The 25,096-nt window shown below is 43.5% G+C and overlaps 1 protein-coding gene across 2 annotated transcripts in view; it reads left to right on the top strand.

The window, feature by feature from the left end:
- Positions 1-25,096, top strand: part of AP2B1 (adaptor related protein complex 2 subunit beta 1) — a 340,179-nt gene that overhangs the window by 26,254 nt on the left and 288,829 nt on the right. For both annotated transcript variants that reach the window (XM_029612743.1, XM_029612744.1), the window contains exons 4-5: positions 5,560-5,695; positions 11,429-11,674. In XM_029612743.1, the coding sequence (XP_029468603.1) occupies positions 5,560-5,695; positions 11,429-11,674 (382 nt within the window). The remainder of the gene's footprint in view (positions 1-5,559; positions 5,696-11,428; positions 11,675-25,096) is intronic.

Here is a 25,096-nt window from a genome sequence, read left to right on the forward strand (position 1 = left end):
TCATTTCGGACAAATGAGTACTGGAGGTCATATGAGAAGGATAAGGGCTGGAATTTCACAGCACTCCTCGGGACATATTCATGATGTCTCCTTGCCGTTCCCAGCGCAAGAAGCAGACAGTAGAAACTACTCTTTTAAGGCTGCTCAGGATGAAGACTGTTATCCCAGTACCTATGCCCCAGAAAATACGGGGCGTTATTTCATCTGTCATCTTACCCAAGAAGGAAGGTTCCTTTTCCCCATCCTGGACCTCAAGAATGTCAAAGGACATCTACTAGTGAATCATTTCCACACAGAAATATTATGCTTCTTGATAATGGCTGTACAATCGGAAGAGTTCTTAACCACCCTGGACTTATCTGAGGTTTATCTACATATGCCAGTCTGTGAAGAACCCCAACGTTTCCTACGCTTTGTTGTACTGGGTCGCCATTATCAGTTCCGAGCACTGCCCTTTGGCCTAGCCACCGCCCCCAGGACATTTTCCAAGATCACGGTGCTCATAGCGGCAGCATTGAGAAAAGAGGGAATCCTGGTGCACCTGTACTTGAACACCTGGTTGATCTGGGCCAGGTCCATGGAAGATAGTCTCCGGGTGACCAACAGGGTGACCTCCTTGCTTCCAGGAAATCGGTTGGGTTGTAAAGCTGGACCAAAGCATTCTCAAGCTCTCCCAGTACTTGGAATATCTGGGAGTCCGGTTCGACACCAAGCAGGGCAAAGTCTTCCTTCCGACAATGCGGATAAGGAAGATGATGTACCAGGTGCGTCAGTGGATGAGCACAATATGCCCGACAGTGTGGAGCTATCTCTTAAGTTTCAGTTTGATTGTGGCAACTGTGGAGGTAGTGCTGAGAATGAGGGCACACATGCGACCACTTCATCGCTCCCTGCTGACACATTATAACCCGCTGTCTCAAGACTAGTTGATTCGGCTCCACTTACCGATGGGAGTATGCTCTCTGCTTCAGTGGTGGCTAGAGGAAGCTCATCTGAGCAGGGATGTACCCTACATCAACCGCCAGGGTGGAACAAAGAGCCAGCAAGTGTCACAGGAGGTAAGTCTCCTTATGTAATGGGTGGAAATATATCTACAGATGATCTCAGCCTCCCACATCACAGGAAAAGACAACGTCAGAGCAGATTTTCTAAGCAGGGAGAGTCTGGATCCAGGAGAGTGGGCATTGTTGGCCAAAGCCTTTCAGCTGATAGTAGATCGCTGGGGTCTCCCATCCATCGACCTGCTGACTGCATCTCACATCTCCCTGATTCTTCAGTCGCAAAAAAGATCAGTGGTCCCTGGGGATCGATGCTCTCATTCAGACCTGGCTGCTGGGGCAGGGTCATTTGCAAAATCAAGCACCAGAGGGGATTAGTCCTACTAGAAGCTCCAGATTGGCCCAGGAGTCTATGGTATGTGTACATGTGGAGACTCCTGGTAGAGACCCCTCTGTGCCTCCCACTGCACAGGGCCCTGCTGCAGCAGGAACCAGTCCTTCATGAGGATCCGACTCAATTCTGTCTTATGGTCTGGCCCTTCAGAGGGCTCGCCTGATGAAACAAGGATATTCTGTGGCACTAATTGCCACCTTATTCCGTGCTCGAAATTTCTCTATGTCCCTAGTGTATGTGCGGGTATGGGGAGTATTTGAGTTCTGGTACAAGGAATACGGTGTCCCCCCTCGGGTGGTTAAAATCCCATTAATTCTGGAGTTTTTGTAGGATGGCTTGAATAAAGGTTTGAGCCTTAACTCCTTGAAGGTCCAGTAGCGGCGCTCTCCTGTTTTCAGGGGCAGGTGAACGGAACCCACCTATTGGCTCATCTGGATGTGGCCCATTTTTCTGAAAGGGGTGAAGCACTTCCAGCCACCCTTATGGAGTCCGACTCCCTTGTGGATTCTTAATCTAGTATTAGAATTTTTGGCAGGGCCATCCTACGGCCATTGTGCAGACTTTCCTTGCGTTTATTAATCTTGAAAATGGTGTTTCTGGTGGCTATATGCTCAGCACGTCACATCTCTGAACTACAGGCATTATGTCAAGAGTTAGTCCTCCGGATGACTCCAGGAGCGTTACAGCTTTTGTTCTGTTCCATCCTTCTTGCCCAAAGTAGTCTTGGAGTTTCATTTGAATCATTCCATTTCGTTGCCATCCCTGGATAAGCATAAGGACACAGAAGAATACCATTTCCACCATCATTTGAATGTCAGTAGACATTGGAAGCTTCAGAACCAGTCAAAAAGACGGACCCCCCTGTTTATCCTTCACGATGGAAGGAAGCAGAGTGAACCAGCTTCGCAGGCTACCGTAGCTCACTGGATTAAGAAGATGGACACGGGAGCTTATGTGGGGGCAGGAAAGCCATTATGTTCTCAGGTTAAAGCTCGTTCCACTAGGGCTCAGGTAGTCTCATGGGTATACTGCTGTCTCCCATCGATATCTGCAGAGCGGTGATGTGGGACTCCTTGCACACCTTCCCCAAGTTCTATCGCCTGGATGCACAGGCCTGAGAGGATTCAACCTTTTGCAAGGGCAGTGTTAAGCGGACTGTGGACAGCCTCCCACCCCAATTGGGAGTAGTGCTTGTTCATCCCATTGGTCCTAAGTCCATCTGGCTGCACATTAGGAAATGGAGAATTTACTTACCTGATAATTTCATTTTTCTTAGTGTAGACAGATGGACTCAGCATCCCGCCCACGACTGTCCAAGAATGGTGCCAAGGAATCGTCAGTGGAGTGGATATCGATTCCAAGAGATTTCGGGTAAGCCATCATCCAATCTCGAGATCAGGGCATCTATATTCTTATTGGGGTTCAGTGTCTGGTTGAGCACAGTTACGGTTATCCATTTTAATCATATTTTAAATCAATTTTTTTCAATAGTATGTCTACAGTGGCTTATGAAGAGAATGCTGAAAGACTGAGGTCACTGCAGGGGTGTATCTAGGATGATGTCAGCTTTGAAACTTGACTCCGTCTACATCTGCTGACAGGGGAGCATAACCCATTGGTCCTGAGTCCATCTGTTTACACTAAGGAAAATGAAACTATCAGGTAAGTAATTTCTCCAATAAACATAAACTGGACTGGCGTACATCAGAGTCATTGCAAGAATGCAGTGTACCTTGGACCGCAATTTCTTTCAAGATTCATATGGGAAAAAAGAGAAGTAAGGTCAGTTGCAGAAACAATATCATTTGTAGGCTTGCAAACTCAAAAATGGGGAACACATCCAGCTTTGATCAGAACCGCTGTGTTTGCCTTATGTTACTCATATACCGTAATCTGCCCATATTATAGGGATTTAACTGTGACAAATCTTATTTCCTGGTACTAATTGACCTCTCGGCAGCCTTCAACACTGTTGAGCATACCCTTCTATGCCACCAGTTGAGAAAAATCAGAATTGATGGTGATGTAATGAAGTGGTTCATCTCCATTACAAAGTCTTAACATTGATACATTCCTCCGTCCATTCTGACAACACTGGCCTGATAGGGACAGCGCTTCAACCATACAAGCCACAGAGATCACGAAGATCTCATAATAAAGGATTACTAGCTGTGCCATCATTACAGAATACACATTGGACAAAAATAAGAGAGCGTATGTTCTCCATTGCAGGCCCGAGACCCTACGACTGACTCCAGAAACAAAGAAATTCAAATATGACCTTAAAACATGGTTATTTCAAAATACATATAACCTAACTTAACCTTTTCTGAAATCAATACTTATTCCTACATGGAAAAATTAATTATGAACCTAACTAAAGAACTCTTTACCATATTACTTTCCATCCCAGTCCAAATAAATATCTGAAACATCTCCTCTCCGCGCCTAACTTTATATCTCTCTGGTACTTTTATGCTAAAAGTTCTACCTCATCCCTGCATATTTCACCACCTCTGACCACATTATTCAATGTATGAGTCTATCGCTAAAATGTATGATATTTGTGTCTGTCGCTTAATGGATGATATATGAACACATCAAGTGAATGTAATTGGCTTCCTATAACATTCGTGTCATGATGTAAACAATTGTGATCTTCATTTTAAATGACAGTATATAAAATGGCTAAATAAATAAAATAAAAATCTCAACAGTTTGTATATTTTTTTCTGCGATAGCGCCTTCAGACATCCAGGGTCATGGCCAGGCAAACAGATGACAGTAGGCATCTTCTGTACAGTGACACCATGGCCAGAAAAACGCCAGAAGTTATATGCAGGAACTTCTCACAACAGCAGAAGTAATTAAAAATCATACCAGTGACTGCCCATGATGAGGTGTGGCTTGGAGAATTTGCCGCTGGGATTAGCAGGGGTATTAGAGTGACTGGAACATCCTTCTGCAGGGACAAAGGAGAAGTAGACCACTGGGGAAAGCCCTGAACTTCCTTTACGTCCAGGACAGTAACTCGAGAGCTAACCTAGCAAAATGAGGATAACCCTGCCAGATCTATGATTGCAGCAAGAGGCAGACTGTGCCACACCTGTGGGTCTGCCTGTTGCTCGAGGATGGCCTCAGCACAGTGCAGGCTCCTGCTGAGACCAACTCACGAGTGCTGAAATGTGCTCATCAGTGCAAAAAATGTGACTTTGGTGGATGGACACGAGAAGAAAAAAGGTGACATTCCTTTAAAAGAAAACTGTATTCTCTGTGCACTTGATTAGCAGTAGTACTCGCCAGAAAAGTAGTGCTTCGGCTGTGTTTGAAAAATGTCCTGTTGCTGGTTTAAAATTCCTCTGACATCCTGGCAGAAGTTTTGGTACAGAGGTCTCCGAGCATGGCACTCTGGGCCACAGATGAGTGGGGTTTTCAGGATATCCATGATGCTTATGTGCATCATGGATATCCTGGCGCTTTTGTGTGTGCAGTAGCTGTCTGTTTTAGTCCATAGTACATATTTTGGTTAACCTGAAAACCCAGGCCTGTTGGAAGCCCTTGTGGGCTGGAGTCGGACTGAGTATTTGGGTTTGAATTATTGGGGAAGTAGTTCTTGTGTATAAATTTCCAAACTGTACCTGGTAATGGAGACTCCTTTTTTTTTTTTTCTTTTAACCCCCCCACCAACTCTCTCTTTATTACCCCACCCCACTTCCTCAGCTGGCGTGAATCCTTGCTGACCTGGAGGGTTGGAGGGGAGCTTCCTTCAAGACTTGCCCTTAGTTCTGCTCCATGTCTGGTCAGGGTTGCTGCAGTGGTCTCAGCTGTCTTCCCTCCCTCCCTCGAGCTCTAGGGTATCGCCTGTGTGACACTGCTGAGCTCTGCTGGTCCCACTGGACAAGAGTCTTGAACTTGTTTCCTGTACCAAAGGACTGTTTGAGGCATAAGGCTGACCCTTTTTATTCTTTTTTTTTTTAAATATATTTTTAAGCTGCTTTGCCATGACTTGGCAAAACAAGATATCCCAAACTGTAGTATGCCATCAATGGAGCCTTCATTTTGTGTTTGTTCGAGGTTGCGCAGCGTAACGCTTTGATCCCTACACTGGCATCGCTGCTTTGAGATGTTACTTTAATGCAGCTGCACCTTTTCTCCACTTCTCTGCAGCTCACTTTTCCCGGATGTGGTGAACTGCATGCAGACGGACAACCTGGAGCTGAAGAAATTAGTCTACCTGTATCTTATGAACTATGCCAAAAGCCAGCCGGACATGGCTATCATGGCTGTCAACAGCTTTGTCAAGGTAAGCTGAGCTGCCTTTAGTGCAAGACAAAATATCACTGACGACAAAGCTCTCTTCCGTGGGTGCTGAGAGAACCTGCAGCACCGGGTATCATAGACCTACGCTCCATTCTTTTTATTTGTTTTTGACTTGGCAGTTTCTTCCTCCTCCTTTTGGGCTTCCAGCTCAATCGGAACCAGGGCTGAGATCTGGGGCCACAAATTTTAATTCGCAGCTGCCAGAGGACATTTCTCCCCCCCCCCCCCCTTTTATATTTGCACCCACCTTACTGTTAGTCTGGTCCTTTGCCAGGGGCCATGCACCACCCAATCCGTCCTTTAGCTGTTGCTGTTATGCCATTCCCAATCAACGCTGAGTTATTAAGCAGGACATTTGCCTTTAAACTATTGTGCAACTGGTGGATACTTTTTGTCTGGATTTTTATTTGAAGTTTGTGTTGAGTGTTTCTTATATGTAACTTGTATTTTGATGTTTTTGTTTAAATATTGTATTCTGCCTTGAGCATTTTTAGAAATGTGCAGATAAGTAATGCCATGATTGTGACTTTCTCCCCGGCTCTGGCCAACTTGGAATGGAAGACATGAGGCAGGAATTGGAACTCGGGTGCCCTCTGTATGGCAGTGCCACTGAGCACTAGCCCGGCCTCTGGGTTCCATTCTTCTCATTGATTCCCATGCCTTGGGCTGAACTGAAATCGGTCCTCGCCGACTGGTGGAAGGTTCTCTGAGGACCCTGGTTTATGCACCTGTTTGGCTAGTGAGGTTAAGTGCAAGTTCTTTGGGAGCCCTGCAGGGTTTGAGTGCGAGATCATTATGAATTTTTCATGAGTTTATTTGAGTGATTGCCCTGAGGTTTTCCTATTTTGTGACTTTTTAAAAATGTTTTCTTAACGGTTTTGATTTGTGACCTTTGGATGAGAGCCCTACTTTCTGGCCATATGGGTGATGATATTAGTAATAGAATTCAGAAAGCGACCCCAGCTGCTGACTTAGAACCCAGCGTCACTTTAAAATAGTACATTTATGATGATGACACTTTCACAAATGTAGCTGTGTGGTTGGAGCAGCAGGCTGAGAACCAGGAAAGCCAGTGATCAAATCCTGCTGACATTCCTTGTGATCTGCACTGCCTCAGCTACAAACTTAAGCCCTAATTTACTAAGTCCTTTCTCCCAATCTGTTTCTATGGGGGGGTGAACCCTTAGTAAATTCAGCCTTAGATGTAAGCATTCTGGGGACAGCGAAATATTTGCTGTACCTGGTGTCACTCACCTTGAGCTACCAGCTTAAAGGTGTGAGCTCAATATTTTTATTCAACGTTTATAAAACTTAGCTGTTCCCATCTTAGCAAGGACCCAGTTGCTAGGGGCTTGCGTTCAGCTGCAGCGTGGACAAAAGCCTCATGTGCTGACGAAAACCAATGTTTAGGGCACAAATATGAAAGCTGGAGAACTGAGCACTGTGTGGAAGCTGTTTTTGAAGTCCTTTATTTCTGCTCTTCATGAACATCCTCTGTCAGGGCTTTCCAAACCCAACCTGAGGGACCCCATAGCCAGTCGGTTTTTCAGGATCCGCCTTGAATACGCATGAGATAAATTTGCTTACACTAGAAACCCAGGATATGCAAATGTATCTCGGGCATATTGTGGATATTTGGGAAAACCTGGCTGCTGGTGGGGTATTTGGCCAGCCCTACTCGATGTCCCCATCCTTTGAGACCTGGTATATAATTGTTGTTTTGTTTCCTCCTCTGAGATAGTGCAATTTTTTTGACTCTGCTTCTAAAGCACTTTGGGGTATAGTTGTAAAGAGAAGATTCCATATAAGGCCAAATTCTGCTCTCCTGTTTGTTGATTGTGGGATGATCACAGGCTGCTACCTAGATTGGGGGTCAGCAGATCAGTGAGGGGGTCGAATCTGCAGAGGACACAAAATTACTTTTTAGAGTACTAGGTGCAATTCTGGTTACTGCATCTCAAAAAAGATGTAGCTGAACTGGAAAAGGTACAGAGAAAAGTGAACAAAATGATAAAGGGGATGGAACAGTTCCCCTATGAGGAAAGGCTAAAGAAGTTAAGGCTGTTCAGCTGGCAGAAGTGACAGCTGAGAGGGGATATGATAGAAGTCTATAAAATGATGTATAATAGAAAACATACATTATATAACATCAAATAAAACATTTAAAAAATAAAAGATAAAATCAACTAAAACAGCAAATAAATCAAATCTTATATAAAACAGTAAAAAACTAAAAATAAGCCAGATTAAAAAGGGAAGTTTTAATTAACTTTCTGAAACTCTTGGTGGAATCTGATTGCCTAATTTCAATAGGGAATGAGTTCCAGAGGGTAGGCCCTGCAACTGAAAAGGCACACTCTTGGGTGACATGGAGTCTGGCAAGCCGTGGAGTTAGTATGTCCAATCCATGCTGGGAGGAACGCAAAGATCTTGTGGGCTGATAGAATCAGAACATGGCATTGGCCCACATACTGGATTCATCGTTTAAGAGTTTGAAAATGATCATCGCAACCTTGTATCTTATCTTCTCTTGAATGGAAAGCCAATATAGCTCTATCAAGGTAGAGGTAATGTGATCAGACCGCTTCAAACCATAAAGCAAGCGAGCGGCAACATTAAGTAATAATTGTAATGGCCGAAGAGAAACATTAGCTAAGCCAATGTAAAGAGAATTGCAGTAGTCCACGATGGGGGAAAAAGGGAAGCCTGTAGGACAGTACAGAAATCGCGCAGATGGAGATGGTTTTTTAAGGCCAGATAAAACACGTATTCTGTAGAATCCTTGTGAAATAACATGTCTAATTTGGGAGCGAAATGACAGTGTCATCAAGAATGAAACCAAGACTCTTGATCTTCTTCTGAATAATGAAATTGCAGCCATGAAGTGAACAGAATTGCATTTAACCGCAGTATAAGGACTATGGATAATAAGGAACTCAGTTTTTGCCATATTTAGTGATGATTTATGATGATTTAGCCATTTATTAATGGCAGAGAAACAGATGTTCAAGTGTGTCATCCCATGAAGAACGTATGCTCAAAACAAATTGAATGTCATCTGCATATAATTTGTAACAGGTAAAGTAGTAAGGAGTTTACAAATAGGGGCAAGATACAGATTGAAAAGGGTAGAAGAGAGTGCAGATCCTTATGGAACTTCAGTTTTTACAGTGGAAGTTGAAGAAAATTCATTTTTTTGCTTAACTTGAGTACGGTCAGATAAGAATGAAATCATTTTAAACAGTACCTGAAATCCCGAATTCCTGAAGTCTATAGAATAAGATGTTATGATCAATTGTGTTGAAGGCTGCTGCAATATCGAGTGATACCAAAAGAAATTGTTGTCCTGAATCAAGACCTCGTCTCAAAGTACCAGTAAGACAGAGGAGTAAAAGCTCAGTACTTAAGGTTCAACGAAAGCTGTATTGATGTGGGTCTAATAGTTCAGCCTTTTCAACAGTCGTTCAATTGGCTTAAGCTGGCAGATTCTAAAATTTTTGTAAAAAACAGGAAGGAAGAAATTAGCTGATAACTATTGAGATCAGAAGGGTCAAGGTTGTGTGTGGGTTTTTTTTTTTTTTGTTATGTTTTTTTAAACCAAGGCATATTTCAAAGGTGGAGTGTCTAGACCTTCATTTAATGAGAGATTGCGTCTGGAAAAGATTGGTGCAAGCACATTACGAGAACATTTAAAGAGAGCAGAAGAACAAAGCATTTGTGGGCAAAGGCTATTGTTGGATTTGGAGATGAAATTTTCAACTTCAGTTGATGAAACAGTTTCAAAATTGTTCCAGGTGGGGGATGCAGAAGAAGAAGGCTGAGTGTATCAGACAGGAACATCAGAGAATGAGGCACATCATTTTTCAATTTTTAATTTGAAAAAAATTGAAAAAGATTCTGCAGAGGGGAACATTCTGGGATATGTAGTATGAGAAGTCATAGGATTGGTAAGTTTTTTTTGTTTTTTTGTTGTTTTTTTTTTTTAGCAGCAATGTTGAAAAGAATTTTGGGACTGTATCCTATTTCGTTAATTTTTTTGGAAAAATAATCCTTCATAGCTAAGTTAGAGCAATCTTGATACTGACGAAGTAGAAGATGAAAGGTCTGAGCATGCTCCGAGGAGGAAGGTTTTTTTTTCCAAGAGCGTTCAGCTCTCCTAAGAGCATGTCTGGCAGTAAGCACGGCGGGCTGGAAAACCAGGGACAAGGTTTAAAATTAGACACACTAACGGATTTGAGTGGAGCAAATTGATCGAGAGCAGGTGACAAGATGCTGTTCCATTGATTTAAAGCATCTGAGAAATTCTCATACTGAAGATTAGTGAGTAATGGAGAGAGAGCACCTCATGAAATGATAATGTGTCAGAAACAACTCAGAACGATGACAGTGGGAGGAGAACTTGGAAGATGTAGTATAAACTTGATCAGATAGTGATCTGATCAAGGCAAAGGCAAAATGGACAAAGACTCATATTAGGAAATACAAAAGAGGATTCATTAATGAAAATAAGGTCAAGAGTATGGCCGAGTGAGTGGGTGAATGAATCACTTGAGACCAGCCCAAAGACTGGAAAATATGCAGAAAAAGTGAATACTGCTGTGGCAAAGGGGAAACATCGATGTGCAGTTTGAAATCGCCCATAATGATCATCTTGCTAAAATCAAACTTGGAAAGCAGTAACTGCTCAAAAAGAGGGGAAAGGTCAGCAGTCAGTAACTTAGGAGGAGCATAAACTACACAAATAGAAAAAAAGACTTGCTGAGATGATTAATTTCTCCAAATTCAAATTGCCATTTAAATGCTCATCTTTAACACTCCAAGTGCTTTGTGTATAACCAATAATCTACCACCCCCTTTTTTTTTTTGGGCGGGGTTGAGAGATAGCAGAATAACCAGGAGGACAAATTTGGTTAAGAACCAAATGGTCGGAATCAAATAACCAAGATTCAGAAAAACAATACAAATCTAGTTGTTCCTTAAGAATAAAATCATATAACAACTGGCATTTACTCTTCACAGATTGCACATTAATAAGACAACAAGATACAGAGGAAGGAGAACGTACTGAATTTGCGGTGATAAGAGGAGTGGTAATAAGAGAACTAGGATGAAAAGAGTGACTTCTCTTAGTAGCAGCCAAATCACCATATCTGTCCTGACCGTAGATGGGCAAGATTGGAAAAATACAATCTTCAAATTGACAATCATTGAAACAAACCTCGGTGCGCACGAAGGAGTGCACAAAGGAGCTCCTTTGTCACGCTCCTTCATGCGCGTGATGAGGTGCTCCTCACCTCCAGTGTCCCACGCCAGCTTTTGAGTCCCCTGGGTTCTTGGAGGAGAAGTCCATAAACTGTTATTAACCAGATAGACTTGGAAAAAGCTATTTCTTATCCTGGGCATTAGCAGCATGGGTTCTGTCTGCTGTTTGGGATCCTGCCAGGTACTTGTGACCTGGATAAGCCACCTTTGGAAACAGGATAAATGGGCTTGATCGACCTACTATGGAAGTTCTCATGTTCTAGATGGGTCACTGCGTCGATACAGTTGAGTTGGGGAGGTCTAGGGGAACCCTGCAAGAGAGGAAACTGATGTTTCTCTACCTGAATGCAACTGTTGGGGTCAGAAGGTTTCCCATTTCTTGGAGCATGAGGGGAAGGGCAGGAGTAGCTTAGACTGAGGTGTACATTTATTAATTGGAATTATCTATTGGCAGGACTGTGAAGATCCAAACCCATTGATCAGGGCTTTGGCTGTGCGCACAATGGGCTGTATCCGCGTGGATAAGATCACAGAATACCTTTGCGAGCCCCTGCGCAAGTGTCTGAAGGATGAAGATCCCTACGTGCGAAAGACTGCAGCTGTCTGTGTGGCAAAGCTGCATGATATCAATGCCCAGATGGTGGAGGACCAAGGGTTCCTGGACTCGCTGCGAGACCTCATCGCAGACTCCAATCCCATGGTAATATCTGTTTCTCATACAATCCTGTGCTATCCCATTCCCACTCTGTCCTACCCTCTTATATAGTTCTGTGCTTTCCTGTGACACTTTTTCATTTCTTTACGTTCAATCTCTTTATTCAAACAGGTAAAAAATAATTGACAGTCTTTCATTTCTACATGTGCACTTATTTATGTTGGTTAGGAATTTTGTAGAATTTTGGCCTTTGTGCTTTATTGTATTGAGTATTTTGCTGGTCTCTGTTTAAAACATTTTTTGTTAAACTTTATTTTAATAGAAAATTGTTTGAAACAGAAGTACATAGTATGAAAATTCAAGCACAACATTTTACTAAAACTAATTGAGCTTGATAGGAAATTGTGTTGTAATAAGGAATCATTGCAACTGCAAGATGGGTTCCCAGCATGTAGCACTGTAGCCTTGCTGAAAAGGGAATTGGGCGAATCTTGGTCACTGGAAGTGTTTAAGAGCAGATTAGACACACATTTATGTGAGATGTAGGTATAGGCATAGCCTTGAGGTGTTGGTCTAGATCAGTGGTTCTCAACCGGTGTGTCGAGACACACCAGTGTGTCGCCAAGAACACGCAGGTGTGTCGCCACATTTCCCGGTCCCCCGCTGACCCAGCTGCTCCCCGGTCCTCCTCCACCTGGGCTTAAAATGCTGTCAGCCCGGGCAGAACTCGGCAGAACAGCTGGAGTCAGCGGCACCGGCATGGTCTCTTCTTCCCGTTCCGCCCACGGCCCGGAAGAGGAAGTGATGAGCAGCGGGTGCATGCGCGGGAAGAAGAGACCATGCTAGTGCAGGCAGCATCGGCCCGAAGAAAAGAAGAGAGGCGCGGTCTGAGGAATGAGCAGCGCGGCTTGGAGAAAAATGAAGAAGAACGTCAACCCCTGTGGCTGATGGGACTCCTTTCTCCACACGAGGGCCGAAAATGAAGGAGGTTAGGGTTGGGAGGAGGCTGCTGCTGCTAGTTCTGGGGAGAGAGAGTGAATGAGCAAGCAAGCATGTGTGTTTGAGATCCTGTGTGTGAGTGAGATAGCATGTATGTGAATGATTGAGAGCCTGTATATGTGAAAGAGAGTATGTCTGTGATTGAGAGCCTGCCTGTGTGTGAGAGAGAGAGAGAGCATGAATGTAAGTTTACAATTGGGAACCTGTATGTGTAAGTTTGTGATTGAAAACTTGTTTGTGTGAAAGAGTATGTGTGTATGATTGAGATCATGTGTATGTATGATTAAGAGACTGTGTGTATAAGTAAGAGAGAGAGCATGTATGTCTGTGTGTGATTGAGAGCTGGTTTAGGTGAGGGAGCATGTGAGTATGTGATTGATAGTCTGTGTGTAAATGAGAGAGCATGTTTGTAAGCATATGAATGAGAGTCTGTGTGTGAGAGAAAAGGACAGCATGTATGTGTGTGATTGAAAGCCTGTGTGTGTGTAAGCGTGAAAAGATAGACAGCATGTGTGTAAATGTGTAATTAAGAGCCTATATAAGTGAGAGAAAAAGCATGTGTATATGTGAGTGACTGAGAGCATGTGTGTATAGGTGTGAAATTGAGAGCCAGTGTGAGAGAGCGCTGGTATGTGACTGAGAGAGAGGAGAAAGTTCCAAGCAAACCACCCCGCCTCCTGCTAATTCAGAACAATCTCAGGACACCTGAATATCAAATATTCCCAGGTATGCAGAGCAAAAAAATTTTTGTATCCTTATTTTTCATTACTGGGTCTTTGTGTCTGCTATTTTGAAATATTTTGTTGGTATCTGGAAATGTTTTATATGAGTTTTTAATTATTGGATATTCCACTCATCAGCTGTTTTGAAATATGTTCTTTTTGTTAGTACAGTTTTACTGCTGATGATTTTATATTTCTTGATTTGTTTTATAAGGATGTGTGATGTTTCTTTTTTCCTTTATTACACTGCATACAGAGACTCTGGCTTGTTGCAGTTTCCAATTCAGTTTTTTCTGCATGCTTCTAGTTATGCGTTTTGGTCTCTTTATTAGGTGAGGGTCAGCACATGTGATTCAGGTGAGGTTTTCTGCTGGCGGGTAGTTTCTGTGTAGGACTCTATAGCAGTCTGGCTTGGTCCGTTATCCTAATAGGAGATGTATTGGTGTCTTAGGGCCTGGTGTAATATTTTCAGTGTTGCCTTTTCTTAGGTAAGGTGATTACTGTTTAAGTGCTGGAAATTGGTGCTGTTTTGGTGTGGGATGTTTACTAGTTATGCAATTTCTGTTCAGACAGAATACGTATCTTTTCCTTGTGTCATTTTAAAACAATAAAAATAAATACCGAACCTTAACTTTTTATTTCCGCCGTGAATTGTAATGAGCAGTGTGTCGCACATGTGAGCGTGGCCTGTCCGGTGTGTCACGATGGGAAAACTGTTGAGAACCACTGGTCCAGATGATCCTAAAGTTCTGGGGATTCATTGGTGAGAGAAAAGGATCCTTCAAAATGAGATGCTAAAACTCCACTGCTCTAGAATCAAAACATGCCTCAAGATTTGTTTTCTGATGGGTGCGTGGGTGAGGAGGCTCTGCTGTAGGTCCTAGTCTCTGTCCTTTGCTTTTTGCACTGTCCCAGGCAGCTGTACTTTCAGGCCATGAGAACTCATCTTCCAGAACTAGATTGAAGGGGCTGTGTCTCCCCAGTCATGCATTTTATTTCTTGTTCTGACCCCACTTTAGTAAAAAAAAAAAAAAAAAAAAGCTGCACCCTTTTCACCCTGCTCCATAGTTCAAAAACGATCTGTGTTCAGTACAAGCAGTAATAAAATTGTTAAAGCTTTTCTTCCATGCTGTATGTTGCAGTGGTTGGCGTGTTTTCACAGCCTTGGCAAAAGGAGAGGGTTAGAGGAGCTGCTGTTGGGTCATGCGCGTTAAAGCCAGAAAAACAGGAACAGGATGAACAATAAGGCAAATTAAAATTAAAAAGGTGGCCGCAAATAATTGAAATGACAGTGTTCCTCTCACAGAATGTTTAATTTCTCATTCTGACAATCTGTGTTATCCCTAAGCTCTGACCGAGACTCTCCTTTGTGGCCATCAATGTGTGTTACCATCCACCCCAGAGATGGCTGTGCATCTGTCTAAGATGGCAGGCTGGAAGGTGCTATGTAAATGCTAAATTTATTAATATGACACGGTGATTGGAAAGTCCCTGTGCACCTATATTCCACCAATGAAAATGAAATTACTGTTAATATAAATAAGATCATTATCGTGACAACAGTTTATTTCATTTCTGAAAAGGGAAAGGGGGTAAGCTGTCATGAAGAGTCACGTAAGCCATTTCCACCAAAATGGGACTCTCTTCTATTGTATACCTGGGATTTGCACAGGGAGTTTTCATCGCCCAGTGTAAAAGAACGCATATCTTTCTGTGGCAGCCTTTTAAAATTAGAGTAGAAGATGAAATCAGAGCAAAGAAGCAGAGACTGTTCATATTCTAGCTTCATGGAAGGTTACAGACGCCTTAGGCTTATCTTGCTACTACACTCACCAGGTCTCCTCTCTCGAGGCCACTTAACATCAAAACAACAGTGTTAGTGTGCTCTGTAGGACTGTTGATTTCCAAGGGAGAAAAACATCACCATTGACAGTATGTCTGGGAAAAACTACACAGGAATCCGGGTGATAAAGGAAGACTATCACTGCTGACAGCAAACATAAACTCAGCTGTCCAGCATAGGGACCTTTGTGTTAAAGGGAAGGCGATCTCACCAAGGACTATATATATGCTATATATATATAGCATATATATGCGATATATAAAATAGAAACTAGGAGTGTAGAGCCACAACATTTTCATAAATGAGAAAGCACTGGGGTAAAGTGCATGGAGCATCAATTACACCCCTAAACAGAAGGTGTGGGGATAACCTGCATGGAGCGGTAGTCACAACCCTAAACAGAAGGGGGGGTAACCTACGCAGAGCAGCCATTTTTTTTTAAATCTTTTTTTTTTTTTTTTTTTTTTAATTGAAAACTATCCAAAGAACAGCAAACAGGCGAACAATGTTCACTGCCGTTTGCAAAGGCATTCCAACATAAGTATATTCACAGAATCAGTCAACAGTACAACCAGAAATGACTGAGGACAAAGCATATACATTGTCACAAGCATCATTTAAATGCACACCACTCGTACAGCAAAAAACATTTTCAAAATTTACAAAGAAATAACATAACTGTGAATCCCCACCTGACCCTCATGAACCTGCACAGATCTCTGCCATCAGACTGAGAGGAAGTAATAGTATATAGTGTTAATACGTTAGTAAAAAGAGGAAAACAAGCAAAACAGACACATGTAGTGTTATGGCGAGGCATCATCTTTTTTTCATTGAGCTTAAGACCACAGTTTTTCAAATCTGTTCATGCTCCGTTTTTTGTATGCAGTGATTCTACTAAGCTGATATATACACAGGTTAACCTGGCATCAGAAATCTCGGGCACGCTAGAATCCTTCCATAAAACTGAAATTTCACATTGAGCTGCCACTAATATTTGCTTTACTAACAATGGTAAATATTTATCTCCTTGTGAAATGGAGACATTTAATAATGCATGCTTAGGGGTTATTTTTATGGGAATCTTTCCCATATCCTGTATCAAAGAAGCTATTTCCTACCAATAAATTTTAATAACTTCACATTCCCACTATGTGATAAAAGGTACCCAAAGCTGAGCAGCCTTTCCAACATTTGTCCATTATAGTAGATGATGAAATTCTATGTAGCCTTTCAGAGGGAGTATGTATGTATGTATATGTATTTATTTATTTATTTATGAACTTTTAATATACCGACATTCGTATAACACATCACGCCGGAGTACCATCTCATTAAAACTTTATAGCCATTTTCTACAATGTGGGCTGAGATTAAGCATTTACTGGTAGCTAAAAATATCTCATCCCGTTCTTCATCAGATATCACTTTACCCAGGTCACTCTCCCAAGTTTTAATGTGATTGGGGGGGAACCTGTCATTTCTGATTCAAGAATGAATATATTTTGGACATAACCCTCTTAATCCTATCCACGCTCCTGCACTTGGTTTCAAAAAAGGGACCCCCCCCCCCTTAGACAAGTGATCCCCAAGCTTAACCTCCTCATTGGGTAAATTATATTTACACTGTAGCTCAGAGAATGTCAGAAATCCACTATTGGGATTTCCATTTTTGAAAAGCATTAAATGGCAACCCTGGTGGGAATATAGGATGTTATAAAGTGAAGTGCTGTGAAAATATTCTCTGATATAATTTTGCTCACATATGCAATGAGTGAGATAAAGATGGAGGGATAACCTGCATAGCTCTCCAATATTTTTTAGGCTACCATATCAAAGCTGACATTGGCATGGAGCCTTTAATTGTCTGCTTCATAATCGCCCACCCAATCCATGATTGCTCTGGGAAGCAGCTTAATACTATACAATGTTGGGGACCCCAAGGCCACCCCGCAATTTGGGTTGAAATAAGACTCTATGTGCAACTCTTAGGGGGTCGTCTCTGCCAAATGAATTGCATAATCCGTCACTGCTTCAACATATCAGGCACCCATATATGCAGTGTTTGGAATAAATAACTAAGTCTGGAAAGGATATTCATCTTTAAGGAGGCTATTCTACTCAGCCAGGAGATATACCTATCCCATTCTTCCAAGTCTTTATAAATACGAGATAGTAAGGGAGGATAATTCATCTGGAACAACTAGTCTGTTTTATGCCCTAAATAAACACCCAGATACTTAATTTTTTGATTTGCCCATTTGAAAGGGAATTTAGTCTTCAATATTCTCCCCATGAAACCAAGGGACAGTCATATTTAATATCTCAGATTTATCCCAATTAATCTTGAACCCAGATACTTTACTAAACCTCTCCATTTCTGCCACAGTCTCCGTTAAGGATTCAGATGAATATGCTATAGTAAATATCATTTGTGAGCAAGGATAACTTAGAAAAATCTCCTATATAAAGTCTCTCAATTTTAGGGTTCTCTCGAATTTTAGTTGCAAAAGGTTTCAAGAATATCACAAATAGAGGGGGGACAGGGGGCAGCCCTGTCTTGTGCCACGTCCAACAGTAAAAATATCCAAGTAGCCCGCATTAACTTTGATACAGGCTTTAGGCACCTCATGTCATTTTTGTATCTATTGAATGAAGGAGGTCACAAACTGCGTTTTCTCCACCGTTTTGAACAAAAATGGCCAATGGACCATGCCAAGTGCTTTTTCAGCGTCTACCATAAAGAGCAATGATGGAATCTCTTCCTTCCTTACCCATCCCATATCCACTATCTTTTGGACATTACTAGAAGCCATACGGCCTGGAATGAACCCTACCTGATCGGAATGTGTAATCGGATATAAAACTATTCAGTCGGTCCACCAAATCTTTGACAAAATCTTCAAGTCCATGTTAATAAGTGAAATAGGCCTAAAAAAACCTTGTTGGGCAGACTGGATGGGCCATCGTTTACTGTGTTACTATTTTACTATGTTTGGTTTGGTTTTTGTTTTGTCATTTCTGCATTTTACTGTGCACTAAAATTATCTCGAATGCTAATGCGGAAATGACATGAACCAGAAAAGATTTGATTTATTTATTTGAAAACAACACCAAAGTGTTGATGTCATGTTTTCAAATGATTACACATCCCTAATAGAAAGCGACAGTCACTCAGGAGCATGTCATTTGGAGTGAGATTTCTATTTAAAATATTTATATGCCGTCTATAGCATAGTTCTATGTGGCTTACAATTGAATACATATATAAATGTAATAAATCAAAGCATTCCTTATAAATACATACCATATGTACTCACGTATGTCGATTGCGTGTATAAGTGGGTAAGTCAAGGGTAAAACCTAGGGAGGACTTATGAAATGGTGAAATCATACTAAGAAACAAACCGGTAACTTAAGAAAATCAATTTTATTTATTTTTTTTAGAGCAGAATAAAGTGTCTCATAAGAAACATTATCAATTAACAACTTAAGAAAATCTTTTATTTACTGGTGCCGATAGTTATTCAATGAAGAATAAAGTGCCTGATTTAAATCCTTCCAAGTCTGATTCTTCATCATCAGAATGTCCAAATAAATTGTGGCACTGTTCTTTGTTGATGCAATCAGCGTAAATGTTTTTGCTGTCTCCATCTGTTGAATCATCATCCGATGCTGATTTGATTCGTTTTTGTTTTCATAGATGGCGGCATCTTCTTATCCATCCATTGCATTGCTAATGCCGCATTTCAGGAATTACTTCTTGACCATTTCTGGTGGAATTCACTCCCAGGCATCCTTTACCCATTTTGCTACCAAATCAATGTCTGGTTTCATCAGGTTCCCTCCTTTTGTTAACTTTGCTTGACCAGAGCACATCCATTGTTGCCACATATGCCACAATTGGTCCTTGAAAGGCTTGTTTAGGCAGACATCTAACGGCTGGAGCATTGATGTCAGACCTCCTGGAATCACTGTTAACATGGTCTCCATTTTCTTTGCCTTGTCCTTCACATCCTCTGTTATATGTGTGCAGAACATATCCCACACCAATAGTGACAGTCGTTTTCGTAGTCCTGCATCTGGTCGCCTACCCCACATATCGCACAGCCATCATTTCATTCCTTCATCCAGCCTTTAGGATGAACACAGTTACTCCTGCTGGAATTTTTAGATTTTGGGGCATTGTTTTCCTCTTAATATTACCACCGGATGTAGTTTTGTGCTATCTGCCAGGCAAGTCAGAACCACTGTGAAATGGGTCTTTTCATGACCAGTTGTTTTTACAAGTATGGTCTTCTCAGTAATGCTAGCTACAGTACAATTGCCAGGCATATCAGATGTCATCGGCGTTTCATCCATATTACCAATGTTGTTCATATCGAAATTATTCTTTATTCTCTGCTGAATAATGAATTTGTGGAACGAACAGATCTTTTCATCAAGTTCTTTAGGCAGTTTCTGTGAAATCACTGCGCGCTGACAAAGGCATTCATATCTGTTCATGGACCGTGAACACTAACCAGATGATGCTGTGAATTCTTTCAGACCTTCAGTTGCTGAATATTTTTCTACTTTTGCCATTTGAAGGGCATGAATCCTAATGCTCAAGCAAGTCACAATGTAGTCATTCTGTCTGCATCCCATTACCCAGTCATTCAAATCCTTTTCCATTCCTTCACATTTTTAAACGTAAGGCTTTCTTTGACTTTGGCATGTCTAACAACTTTTCCTCATTTTTCCTCCAATCTCTGGCGATTTTTTCACTAATGTCAAATTGTCTTGCAGCTACACAATTATTGCCCTCCTTAGCACGTTCAACCTTCAGCTTCAGCAATACAGTTTAAGATGCTTTTTCTTCTCGGAGCTCATTTTCATGAGGATAAGAAGTCATTCTAATGGCTATCCCTGCTGTATGAATCCTTCCCTCCCTCCCCCATGGCTGTCCCTGCTGTCTAAATTATTCGCTCGCTTCTCACAGGACAAGCAAGATGGTAGTCCTCACATATGGGTGACATCACAGGATGGAGCCCAATCACGGAACACTTTTGTCAAAGTTTCCAGAACTTTGACTGGCCCCTACTGGGCATGCCCAGCATGGCACTAACCCTGCAGCCAGCAGGGGTCCCCTTCAGTCTTCTTTTTTCCGCGCAGCAGTAGCCTCACGGTAAAGGAGCTCTGCAGAGATTCCTGACAGCAATTTTCCTCACGGAATTACTAAAAGTTTATTTGCCCCACAGGGGTCCCTCCTTTAACTTTTTTCAAGCCGCGGTACTCCGGTAAGTTTTTACCCGTTTTCCGTCGATTACTGTCTAGTTTGGCCCTAGTGGCCTACTGGCCGTCAACCGTACCGCGGCTCAATTTTTTCTATGGCCATGACGTCGGGGTTCCTTCGGTGCCCGGACTGTAATCGCACCATGTCTATCACAGACCCTCAAAGTCTGTGTAATGTGTCTTGGACGAGAGCACAGTTACATGTTTGGTTTTTGTTTTGTCATTTCTGCATTTTACTGTGCATCACTAAAACCATTTAATGTGCACTAAAATTATCTCGAATGCTAATGTGGAAATGACATGAACCAGAAAAGAGTTGATTTATTTATTGGAAAACGACACCAAAGTGTTGTTGGCGTGTCATGTTTTCAAATGATTACACATCCCTAATATAAAGCGACAGTCACTTCTCCATTCTGGTCGCAAGGCCAGAATGGAGAAGATGGAGCTTCTCTTCCGCGCTCAAACCCCGACTCCGTCCATTGCAGCGATGTCGTCGGAACCGGCACCGTCAACTTCGCACCAGTATCGACCACTGGCCGGTGACCATCCAGCATCAACGACAACTCTGTCTTCGACACCTTCTACTCCCCCTCAGGACCGAGGGGATCGCAGAGAGAATCATTGCCATCGACATCGTAAGTCTCGGACCATCGAGGGAGCGAAGTCATTGACCTCGCCATTGTCCGAGCCGCTGTCGAAAAAACCCCATCCAGAAAAGGCACCGACCTTTTTGACGACTGGGTCACCGAGGCAACCCTCACCCGACAGGGGATCGGGAGTCGCAACTCTGCCTTTAATGGTGGCCCCTCCGGCTTTGCCTCTGCCTCCTTCTTCTGTTCCGGAGCTGGGGCTGCTTGCTCCAGGTCTCCGAGAAGAACTGGACCGGATGGTTCAGGAGGCCATCAACAAGGCGATGCAATGACTCAGGTTCCTCCGACACCAGTACCGATTGTGGAACCGAGCACTGACCCGATTCCAGCAGCGTTGGCTCCGCTGCTATCCAGGATGGAAGCACTCATTGCCGCTTTTCCACCGATGGACCCTGGGTCACCGATTGCTCCGGTGCCCTCTCCACTTACTCTGTCATTGGGAGGAGAAACACTGTTTTGCATCCCTCCATCCGGAGTCCTGCCTCAGCCATCGATGCCGATACGTCCCTCACCACCGATCCAACCATCGGTGCTGATATGTCAGTCGGCACCACCGAGCCATCCATCGATGCCCTCGATGCCGGTGCCTGCGCCGGTGCCTTCAATAATTCCTCCGATTCCTTCGGAGCCTAGACCAGGACCTTCAGGTATCCCACCACCCATCCTCCTCTAGAGGGACAGGTGCTGATCCTTATGATACCTGGACTGATGATTCCTCACCAGATACCGATGATTTACCTTCACCACCTTCACCCACTGAAAGTAGGAAGTGTTCTCCTCCAGAGGACCTCTCCTTTATAAATTTTGTGAAGGAAATGTCTGAATTAGTTCCCTTCCAATTACAGACTGAACAGGATGACAAACATCAGATGATGGAGTTGCTCCAATTCCTGGATGCTCCCAAGAAAATAACCTCCATCCCTATCCACCAGGTTCTTCTGGATCTCCTCAAGAAGAACTGGGAACATCCTGGTTCCATTGCTCCAGTGCACAGAAAGGCTGACACTACCTATTTGGTGCAGTCAAGCTCCAGACTTTCAGAAAACTCAATTGGATCACCAAACTGTAGTTGTTTAATCTGCACAAAAAAGAGCAAAGAGATCAAAGCCTCATACCTCTTTTCCCCCGGGCAAGGATCAGAAGTTTTTAGATGCCATTGGCCGCTGGGTATTCCAAGGCTCAATGCTCATTTACTGGATTGCCGCCTATCGGCTCTATATGACCCAGTATAATAGGGTCATTTTTAAGCAGATACAAAATTTGACAGATACCCTGCCTCAACAATTCCAAGATCAGCTTCAAACCCTAGAAAAACAAGGGTTTTGAGGCAGGCAAGCATGAGATCAGATCATCTTATGATACCTTTGACACTGCCACTAGGGTATCTGCAGCCGCTATTTCGGCAAGAAGATGGGCCTGGCTCAAGTCTTCCGACCTTCGCTCTGAAGTACAAGACAGGCTATCCGACCTGCCCTGTGTGGGGGACAATCTGTTTGGCGAACAGATTCAGCGAACGGTGGCGGAACTTAAGGACCATCATGAGACCCTAAGACAGCTCTCTGATGCCTTCTGACTATTCTTCTAAACAGCCTTTCAGAAAGGACTCTAAAAAGTCATTCTTCCGCCCGAAGAAGTCCTGCCCGCCACCAACCAGATCCCGTGCCACGAGACCTTTTCAAAAAGCACAGTCTCATCAAACACGTAAACAAAAGCCACAAGCTCCTCAACCAGGGCCTGCTTCAGGTTTTTGACTTCCACCTAGAGAGCAGCAGCCAGATTCCACTGCCTCACATACCAGTGGGAGGTCGATTGTGCCACTTCCACAACATATATGGCACTCAATCACCTCAGACCAATGGGTACTGGCGATAATTGCTCAGGGTTACCATCTGAACTTTCTCTCCGTGCCACCAGACTCCCCACCTCTACCGAAGTGGAGAACATCCGAACACTCCATCCTTCTGGATCAAGAGATCTCCCTCCTTCTCCAGTCCAAGGCAATAGAACTCGTATCCTACTCTCAGCACGGCCTAGGGTTCTATTCCTGGTACTTTCTAATCCCCAAAAAAATCGGGAGGCGTTCGTCCTATCCTGGACCTACGGGCCCTCAACAAGTACCTCCAGCGAAAGAAGTTCAAGATGGTAACCTTAGGCTCGCTTCTTCCTCTTTTACAAAGAGGAGACTGGCTCTGCTCTCTGGACCTCCAGGACGCATACACTCATATTGCGATAACTCCATCTCATTGCAAATACCTGAGGTTTCTAGTAGGCCCCAAGCACTATCAATACAGAGTGCTTCCATTCGGCCTAGCATCTGCGCCATGAGTCTTCACAAAATGCCTCGTAGTAGTTGCAGCCTTCCTCAGGACCCAAGGTGTTCACATCTACCCCTATCTAGACGACTGGTTAATCAGGGCTCCCACTCAGCAAGCTGCACTGTCGTCCCTCAATCTAACCTTGCATACTCTAATTTCATTAGGATTTCTTGTCAACTACGACAAATCCTACTTAGTCCCATCTCAAACCTTGTCGTTCATTGGTGCAGACTTGGACACCTTGCAGGCAAAGGCTTTTCTGCCTCGACAGCGAGCGCTCACTCTCGTGTCTCTTGCACACCAGCTGCAGTTTCAGCAATCCGTGACTGCTCGTCACTTTCTCATCCTTCTGAGACACATGGCGTCCTCAGTGCAAGTCACACCAATGGCACGATTGGCCATGAGAGTCATGCAGTGGACTCTCCGGTCACAATGGACTCAAAGTGTTCAGCCCTGTTGACCATGGTCCACGAAACTGTCTCACTCTGTCAGTCTCTGGTGGAGGCATCAGACCAATCTCCTCAAATAACTCTCACCACCGATGCTTCCAACCTTGGCTGGGGAGCCATGTGGCCAATCTGCACACACAAGGATCTTGGTCTCCAGAGGAAGCCAAACACCAAATAAATTTCTTGGAGCTTCGAGCAATCAGATATGCTCTCAGGGCATTTCAGGATCGCCTCTCAAATCAAGTTATTCTGATTCAGACGGACAACCAGGTAGCCATATGGTACATCAACAAACAGGGAGGCACGGGCTCCTTCCTTCTGTGTCAGGAAGCTGCACAGATATGGGTGGAAGCTGTCTCCCATTCGATGTGCCTCAGGACCTCCTGGTTGCCGGGAGTGGACAATGTGTTGCCAGACAAGCTGAGTCGCATCTTTCAACCACAAGAGTGGTCTCTCAACCCCTCGGTGGCGAACTCCATCTTCCAACAATGGGGATATCCTCAGATAGACCTCTTTGCGTCTCCTCAAAACCACAAAGTAGAGAACTTCTGCTCTCTCATTCGCAGCAAACACTCTCAGTACTCCGCACTCACCCTAAATTCCTACCTAAGGTAGTTTCGGATTTTCACCTCAATCAATCCATCATACTTCCTACCTTTTTTTCCCAGGCCCCATTCCAATCCAGGAGAGCAGGCTTTGCATACCCTTGAAGGTAAACGGGCTCTAGCATTTTATCTAGATCATACAGCTGCCCACAGGAAAAGCATTCAATTGTTCGTCTCTTTCCACCCTAACAATTTAGGGCAACCTGTGGCTAAGCAGACTCTCTCCTCCTTGTTGGCGGACTGCATATCCTTTTGCTATCAGCAAGCGGGCATTCCATTTCAAGACCGTGTTAAAGCACACTCTGTGAGGACCGTGTTAAAGCACACTCTGTGAGGGCCATGGCGACTTCAGTAGCGCACCTGCGATCGGTACCGCTTCCTGACATTTGCAGGGCTGCCATCTGGAGTTCTCTCCATACCTTTGCAGCTCACTATTGCTTGGACAAAGCCGGAAGACAAAATTCCATCATCAGCCAGTCTGTCCTTCATAACCTGTTTACAACGTGACGTACCCACACCCTTCCGCCTGCCCGGTGGGATTCAGGATGCCCTCTACCAAATTCCACCCCAGTTGTTGTGCCTGTTTGCACGCCTTTGGGTACATTTG

The sequence above is a fragment of the Rhinatrema bivittatum genome, chromosome 8 (assembly GCF_901001135.1).
Source record: "Rhinatrema bivittatum chromosome 8, aRhiBiv1.1, whole genome shotgun sequence".
NCBI classification, from domain to species: Eukaryota; Metazoa; Chordata; class Amphibia; order Gymnophiona; family Rhinatrematidae; genus Rhinatrema; species Rhinatrema bivittatum.